Source organism: Mugil cephalus, chromosome 22, assembly GCF_022458985.1.
Source record: "Mugil cephalus isolate CIBA_MC_2020 chromosome 22, CIBA_Mcephalus_1.1, whole genome shotgun sequence".
Lineage (NCBI taxonomy): Eukaryota > Metazoa > Chordata > Actinopteri > Mugiliformes > Mugilidae > Mugil > Mugil cephalus.
In genome coordinates this window covers 4,155,269-4,163,809 of record NC_061791.1, presented here as the reverse complement: position 1 = coordinate 4,163,809, position 8,541 = coordinate 4,155,269, and the positions used below count along the sequence as shown (strand labels likewise).

Sequence of the window (8,541 nt, the reverse complement as noted above, 5' to 3'; positions counted from 1 at the left end):
CCAAGGTCTCTCCACTGCCTCCACCCATGCCGCCTTCTACCCATACTGCATCCTGGTGACATGTGTTCCCCAGGTAAGAGACGCACCCAGTCATCCATGTGATGTAAAAGAAAACGACGAGGACACTTTCTTCCATCGCTCGCTTTAGGAGCTTTCATCAGTGGACGGAGGTCAGCGTGGAGACTCGGACTGTTCTGCACAGTGCACTGACTCGCCAGCTGACAGATGTTGAGATAATCGCTGTTATTCACTTCACCTGTCAGTCGCCTTCATGTTATGGCTCGATCATCAGTGCAAACACTGACAGTGTTTTCCATTGGTGTGTGCTTTAAAAAAATACTACAGACTGGTTTTCTAGCACCATCTAGTGGATGAAACGTTTCAAAGCAGGTTAGTTTAGGATTGTAAAGGAACATTAGATGAATGGGTGATGGTAAATGGCTGAAATGGATAACGTGTGCATCTTATTGTGTTTGCCAACCAGTCTTCCCATATATATCATAGAAGTGGTGATCAGAGGGGGCAAATACATCTTCAATAACAAGAACTTTTTGGAGGTTACGTTAAATTAAATCACTACAGGGACTGATGGCCACCGCTGAGATTAGCTGTTAATATGAATTCTTCTCCACTGTGTCTTTGTTGCAGATTAATGGATATAAAAGTCAAAAAAGTAATCACTCTTTTTTTTCTCTTCTACATTTCCAATATGCAATTACTTAAATTAGACCAATAGTTTCTTCTACACTTTTACTAGACTTTTTATATTACACAGTTCTATTTGTACTAATCTTGCGTGTTCAGGAACATTATTAATCATCTGATGGCGTTTCAAGATTAAAAAATTAAAATGAGATCTTATCTAAGCTTTATCTGTGAAGCTACTTCAGCTACTTATTCTGTGTCTGAGCTTCACGGACTAAAAAAAAAAGTCAGCTGTGCAGCACCTGTTTGACCATTTAACACGACGCTGCCTCGACCATTTAATTCAGCACCACGACCAAAAGATATTTTTAAAAAAAAAGGCGTCAAAGTGTTTCTCGGGTGCAGATTCAACAGGTGAACAAAGAGGTTTTGTCTTGTTTTATTTTGGACACAAACTCCAACAACTTTTACACTCACAGAAAAACATCTATGGCTTGTGAGAAGTAGGAAACAAATGAAAGACGAAGCTGGTGGAGCAGTGAAACATCTCCAACACACATTCATATTTAATACAATCTTCAACCACATTGTGACTCTTTAGTAAATATTTCAACAGAACCAACACAGATCATTCAAGATTAACTGGTTTCATTTACTATATTGGACCCTCTTCCGTCCCCCTCACGCTAAATACAGTCTCTGGGTATCTTCTATTATACAAGTTAGCATGAAACACCAAATGGTCCTTTAGCACCCAACGCCGTCCAGACTCTGGCCCTCACTTCCAGGATCCAGACTTGCCCTTGGCCCCGCGGGACGTCTTGGACGCCTTGGAGCCCCTCTGGTGGTCGCTGACCCGGTTCCGGAGCACGTAGATGTCGTACTTCTGCCTCTTGAGCTTCTCGGCGAGCTCGAACTTCTCGGCGTGCAGCTGGTGGAGCCACTCCCAGAGGTCCTGCGCCTTCTCCGCCAGCTTCTCCTGGCTCAGGTGGTCGATGTTCAGCGGCTTCCTGCGCTCCATCAGCGCCTTCTTCTTCTCCTCGCGGGCCGTCAGCTTCTTGCCCTTCTTCTGGTCCACTTTCTGCAGGTAGCCGCCGAACGACTTGTTGGAGAAGATCTTCTTCTTCTTGGCCTCCTCCTCGGCGCGGAGCTTGGCCGCCTCCTCCTCCCGCCTCGACCGCTCCTCGGCCAGCCTCGCCTGCCGCTCGCGGTCCTGCTCCGTGCGCACTCGCTGCTGCTCGGCCCTGTCGGCGCGGCGGCGTTCGATGCGGTTGCGCAGGTCCACCAGCTCCTCCTCCTCCTTCTGACGGTTGGAGAAATGCAGCCCGATCAGTGTCTGCAGGTCGTTGAAGTCCTTTTCCACCCTCTTGCGGTGGAGGTCGTCGAAATCCACCTTCTCTCCGTCGGGCAGCTTCGGAGGAGCGATATTTGGCACGTATGTCGTCTTGGGCCGCGGTTTGGACTCTTCTTCGTGCTCTTCTTTCCTCTCGTCTTCCTCTTCCTCCTCCTCCTCTTCCTCGTTCACCCCCTCCTCTTCCTCCTCCTCCTCCTCCTCCTCATACTCCTCCACGATCTCCTCAGTGTCTGACATGACTGTACCTCGGAGGCTTTCCGCCCGAAGAGAAAGCAGGAACGAGCGCCCGAGACCAGCTGGTGTCCCACGCTCGAGAAGATGACTGGAGTCTGGGGCGTCCAGGTTTGAGGGGGGGGAGTTTTTAAGGGCTCGGCTTCACCATGTGACCGTACGCCGGCCACGGTCTCCGGGGGTGTGGGTCGGCAGCAGGGCGGGTTTTCGAGACAGATGGACGGTTCTATTTTCTCCTACACCAAGTCTTGTCAACCACACACACACTTATCCCCTGTAGACCACCCCCTCCCCGCCTGCTCTGACCCTGCAGGGCTCCTCATTCCTTTGTAAGGTCAAGATGAGAGACTATTTCAGATGCACAACAGATGCAGGCACACTTGTGCTCCACAGAGTGCTGATTAGATGGAAGCAAAAATGTCGGAAACTTGCTAATCCATCACTCCGGTTTAAAAAGCCACGACGTGAAACCGCGTTGAGCGTTAGAAACGGCCTTTGACGAAGCACATAGCGATCTCTAAAGTACGTCAGAGCCACCGAGGGGGTTTTACCGACGGGGAAGTTACAGCTGTCGCATCTTCTAAAAAAACGACCCATCACTTTAAATATCCCGTTACATTAAACAATAAGAAGAGTTAGGAAAATATGCGGGCCTGTTATCCGACTGCCTCGACGTGCTTCGCCTTTTAAATATTCATCGGCAGCTGTTTTTGTCAATAAAAGCTACCACTTAAAGAAAAGATGGGCGCCCTCGGTGAAGACGGTGACGTCCAGGACGAGCTTTACTGCGCCACCTTGTCTCCACACTGGAATGTAATTAAAACATTCTTTCTGTTGAGAGTCTCTCCGCTTTCAGCGACGACCGGATTAAAGCGTAATTGCTCCCACGTAGCAACGTTTGACTACATACGTCAAGAATTCGCGCTCCCGAGTCTTGATTTGTCTGTGGAAAAGGGGAGTTTATAGAGGATGAGGTGACTTGACGGGGAGGGACAGGTGCTCTGCAGCGTCTGAGAAACATGCATCATCCTCCTTAGGATGAACCTCCTGATGTATATACACATTATCTCCAGTGGCTTGGATTTCAGCCTTCTTATAAATCTTATACCGGAGCTCCGACCGGGTGAAGACGGGCTAATTGTGGCCCGGGGAGGAACACAAAACAAATCTCGGGGATCTGCGAGAATGTCTGTCTCATCCCCAGAGCAGCTCTACTAAAACATGCCTGTGCACAACATGGGGACAGCAGGTGGTTCAAGTGTAAAGCTGGTGGCGAGGGACAACTGCGTCCATCGGCAAAGACGGGCAACAAATGACGAGGGCTATGAATAGACGCCCCCTCTCTGCTGTCGAACAAATATCTGGGATGAAGTTTCTTTCTAATTAATGCGGCGGCTCAAAAGGAATCAATGTGAAGAAGTTCCTGACAAAGCAACGAACAGCGAACTCTTGTGGGCGATACTGCGCAGAACAGCTGAGTAATTCCAAGAGGATTCCCCCTCTGCTGAGATGAAAAGGCTACTTCACATGACACACTGTTTAAGTGGAGTTGTATTTATTGCTCAGCTACTTCCAGGGTGTTTGCAGATAGAAATAAATATCAAGTAGTCAAAGCTGTACGGAACAACTTTAACTAGACTGATGCGTTTTTAGCTTGTGACCTTCAAGTGTCGCCATTCTTGCCAGATTGCAGATTAAGGTGTTTATTTTCAGTCAACGTAAAAGAGTTATAGCTTTAAGCTATAGGGTAGGCTAGTGGGAACACTCACCTGCTGCCATGCATTTGATTTAAAGTCGGATTCTAGAAGTTTATCCTCAGCAGCTGTTCTCGAGCTGAGTGCAGGAACAAAATAAAAAAAAATATATATACATATATTTTGAACAGCTAAGCTTAACATTAAAATTTTAACCCTTCTTTACAATCTGGACTGTCACAGTGAGAAAACATTTTGAATAGGCAAATATACAGTATATTACTTTGGTTTGCCCAGAAAATACTTTACAAGCAAAGAACTGTTATTGATGTCCATGTGTTTGTGGGCAGTGATAAAACAATATTAAATGTATTTGTCATGTTTTCTTATCCAGTGAAGAACGCCCGGAGTTTGAATATTTTGAACACCTTCACAAAACTATACTTGTTTTTCTGGCTTTTTAAACTAATTAATTGGATTTTAGAAGCAGTCAGCTCTGTGGCTACGTGTGCTTAAGATTATGAAACAAAAAAAATATTTTATCCATTAAAGAAGACCCAGAATGGCAGTTGATCAAAACCAAGATGGCCGCCAGCAAATAACGTGAATTAACCGTGGCAACTGATAAAACATGCCAATAGCCTTTTTTTATTTTAATTTATAATTTAATTTTTTTTAAACTTATATTTCCATATCAGGATATTTAGAGAAGTCTTTTAAGAATTTACTAATTCACAAAACGTTAAACGTTAAATAACGTTAAACCAGGTGTAAACGAATTTAATTTTACGATCCAAAATGGACGAATGGAGAAATTGACGCTAAACAAATTTTATCAGATTTATTTTTATATCTTTTTTTTGACACCGTTCCCCTTAAGTGTACTTAAAATATACTCCTTTAATGTGGTTGTAGTTCACGCACTAACAGCCTGTGCGTTAACTTGTCCTTTAGCCTAAACACACAACCGGAAGAGGATTCAACTGGGAAATAAACCCGGAAGTAGCGAACTCACTTCACAAATGCTGGACTTCTGGGGCTTTTTAAGATGTCACTACACCGTTGGGAAGCACAAGACCGTCTCTGGTTCTCTCGGGGCGGGTCTGTCGCTCTTCGACGGCGGCTGTGCGCGGTGCGCTGGGCTGGGCCTGGAGGGTCGAGCACCGCCCTACCCGGCGTCCTGTGGCGGTCACGTGGTCACACGCCTCCCATGTGCTCCCGTCTCCGGTTGACTCCGCCCATCTGCTTGACTCCTGTTATGAAAGCAGAGCAGTGGGGGTGTTTGACAACTGGAACACAGAAACTGGTAAAATAATCCGCCTTGTCGTTAATTTTTGAGTCAGACATTCTCTGTACGAGTTGTTTCACTGCACCATTATCTGGTCTATCGGTGATTTTTTTTATTTTTTTTGTTTATCAGCTGTCGTGCTGCTGTCTCTTTGGGATACGCCAAACACCAACAATACATAACACGCTGATGCAGACTGGCAGAGGACTCAGGACATAAAGTTCTTCCTGATCGTGGGTGAATTAAAACTAAAACCTAACAGTGTTTATTTACATATATGCAGAATAAAATGCAGAGAGACGTGCATTTAAAGTGAAATCTGTTGTTTGTCTTCAGTTTTTAAATGTTTTGGGTTGTTTGAATGGCTCTAAGCCAGATTTGTAGCATTAAGGTAATTTAGAATAAATACTTGCATCGTGAAGTACATACTTTCTGATGGAAAACATAATTAAATCACGCTAATACATCTAATTTTGTCAAAAAATGACAAAAAATACTGAAAATATACTAATTCTAACTTTTGAAGTGGGATTATTTGCTGTTTTATCAGATATTTGTGGAGAAATGTCACTTTTTAAACATCAATTACATTTATTTCAGAGTATTTTTTGGACCAAAGAAAGGAATTTCTATACATTTCTTAAATGAATTTACATTTAATTTCTGTATTGTCACAGATAATAATTATAGTAATAAAAATTATTGACACCTCCCTGTTTTGCACTCAGATCCACTACCACTATCGGCGATGCTTCGTGTCACCACTGCCTCCTTGTGCACCTCCTGTCAGAGGGTGAGGCTGCTCCTCCTCCCTCCTTCCGCCTCCACCTCCACAGTGACCCCGTCCAATAAGAGACTGGAGAACCAGCGCACGGTGGACTCCCTCTATGACCTGTCGGTGGACGTGAGAAAAGTGCGCAAGTTCAAGGGCTGGGTCCTGTCAGAGAGCTCCGCCTACGTGTCCGAAACCGCCGCCCTGCTGAGGGACATGGGCGCGGACGGGACGGTCATCGCCCGCATCCTGGAGACTCACCCGGAGGCGGTCCTGTGTCGGCCGGAGGACGTGGCCGCCCAGCGGGGCCTCTGGGAGTCCGTGTGTCCCAACAAGCGCGAGCTCGTGGGCATCATCGAGAAGTTCCCGGCCTCCTTCTTCACGCTGACGCACCACGGCAACCAGCAGGCCAACATCCTCTACCTCCAGAGCCTCCACCTCAACAAGAGGATCATCAGCAAGCTCATAGCCAGCGCCCCGCAGAGCTTCAGCCGGCCCGTGGAGCGCAACCAGGAGGTCATCCACACCCTGAGGGAGACCTACCTGGACCTGGGCGGGGAAGAGGGGAACCTGCGCGTCTGGCTGCAGAAGCTCCTCAGCCAGAACCCGTACATCCTGCTGCGGCCGGCCGAGGCCTGGAGGGACAGCCTGGGCTTCCTGAGGGAGCAGGGCTTCACCACGGAGGAGCTCCTCAGCCTGGTCTCCAGCCTCAGAGCCTCCATCGCGGAGCTGAAGCCCGAGGCCATGCGGCAGGCTCTGGCTTACATCGAGGGAGCTCTGGCCTGCTCCAAGGACGAACTCAAGCAGGTGGCGATCCGCTGCCCCGCCGTCCTGTACTACTCCCTGCCCACCCTGGTGAGCCGCTACCAGGGGCTGATGGACGTCGGGGTGAGCATGGAGCAGGTGAAGGAGTCGCCGAACGTCATGGAGCTCACCACGCAGATCGTGCTGTATCGCGTCCAGAAGCTGGCCTCCTACGGGTACGACGTGCGCTCGGGGAGCCTGGACGTCATCGTGGGAACCAAGAAGGACTTCGAGATGACTTACGGGAAGCTGAGCCTCAGGCAGCAGCGGCCGCTCTTCAACCCCGTGGCGCCGCTCAAGTCTGAGGAGTGACCCGTCGAGATGTCGGATGTGCAGCGGCGTAAACCTCCAGGTTTAAGAGGAACGTCATTATCAAACAACCCAGTGCTGCTATTTCATGCTTTTTTTTATTTGAGGCAGAAAACATGACAGGACGTATCTTATTTTGTATGACAAATATACTGATTAGCCACAACATTATGACCACCTGGTTGCTAACACTGCGTATTTTCCGCTTTTGGCTGCAGCCGCTCACTTAGACCTCAGAAGGTGAGCTGGAGGTATCTGGTTTGTCCCACAGATGCTCGATTGGATTCAGATCTAGGGAATTTGGAGGCAACATGTCAAACTTGCTTGCTTCCATTTTGAGTTAGGCCACTGCCGTTAGATAAACTTTAATGATCCACAAGGGAAATTAATTGGCCAAAGGAGCCTAATTGCTACAGAAAGATGATATACAGAGAATGAGCTCCTCTGAGCCTCTAGTGTTTGGTGTAGTGGATGGGATGGATTGTCCATGACGGAGAGACGTTTATCCAGTGTCCTCCCGTCTCCCGACTCCCTACCAATCACATCTCCAGCCTTCCGGATCAATTTGTTGATCTAGTAATTCACTGCACGCTTTGAAAACCCAGAGCTTCCTGAGAACGTAAAGCCTACTCAGGCTCTTCTTGTCCCCTTCTTGTCCCTCCAGTCCAGCCTGCTGCTTATGTGGACATGCAACAATGCTTCCGGTGGTACGTGTCAAAAGGGACGTCCATTGGAATGGGCGGGATCCGACGTCTCTAAGCAGAACTTTGCCCAAAGCGTCACACGACTACACCAACATTTAACATTAAAACCACTGACAGGAGAAGTCCTTTTAGTATTGTTCTTGGTTTGTTCTGTTGTCCCTTCACGCCGGGAGCTGTGTCTGGCCTGGGTGGTTGGGGGTCCTACTCCAGGGCTTTATGGCCGTGGTGTGGACCCCCCGTCTGTCTGGGTCGGGGACGGCCATGAAAGGTTGTTTGCTCAGTCGTTGCATGTGTGTAGTACTGTGTAAATGTGAAGCACTTAATGTTGCACCTTGCATGAAAAGTGCTATGCAAATAAAGATTTGAGTAAATTCAATGTTCTGCTGGGAAACGTTTGGATCATTCACCTGGATTTTACAATTTTGTCTCCGTTAAAGCGCCTCAAATCCTCCGACGTGCTGCCTAATACGTCTCACTTCACCTGTAAGCGGTCCTAATGTTGTGGCTGATCTCGTATGTTAAAGAACATAGATTTGGGACAGATATATTAAAGGGTCATGTTATCTTTACAACTAACCAAACTGAAGTGTCTAAAAAACGGTTTTCTTCTTCTCCAGGAGAAGGTTCGATAAGATGGTAACACATTTACTCTGTGTGTGTGACGCGGTTTGATTACTAATTCATGCAGAATAAAAAAAAAAAAAATCAAACTGTACATTTAAGTGTGAGACTTATTTTAT

General features: G+C 47.2%; 2 protein-coding genes across 4 annotated transcripts; one reads left to right on the top strand and one right to left on the bottom strand.

Annotated features, from left to right (window-relative positions):
- Positions 1-1,068: 1,068 nt before the first annotated feature.
- Positions 1,069-2,479, bottom strand: tnnt2c (troponin T2c, cardiac). Its single transcript, XM_047574890.1, has one exon. The coding sequence runs from the start codon at positions 2,234-2,236 to the stop codon at positions 1,424-1,426; it is 813 nt and encodes a 270-aa protein (XP_047430846.1). The 5' UTR covers positions 2,237-2,479; the 3' UTR covers positions 1,069-1,423.
- Positions 2,480-5,150: 2,671 nt separating this feature from the next.
- LOC124999807 (transcription termination factor 2, mitochondrial-like) lies at positions 5,151-8,518 on the top strand. Of its 3 annotated transcripts, none has more exons than XM_047574886.1 (3): positions 5,151-5,230; positions 5,345-5,445; positions 5,941-8,518. In XM_047574886.1, the coding sequence occupies exon 3, from the start codon at positions 5,961-5,963 to the stop codon at positions 7,098-7,100; it is 1,140 nt and encodes a 379-aa protein (XP_047430842.1). In that variant the 5' UTR covers positions 5,151-5,230; positions 5,345-5,445; positions 5,941-5,960; the 3' UTR covers positions 7,101-8,518. The 3 variants fall into 3 exon arrangements, with proteins under 3 accessions (XP_047430842.1, XP_047430843.1, XP_047430845.1); XM_047574887.1 differs by having other exon boundaries at positions 5,345-5,449; XM_047574889.1 differs by lacking the exon at positions 5,345-5,445 and having other exon boundaries at positions 5,206-5,230.
- The last annotated feature ends 23 nt before the right edge of the window (positions 8,519-8,541 follow it).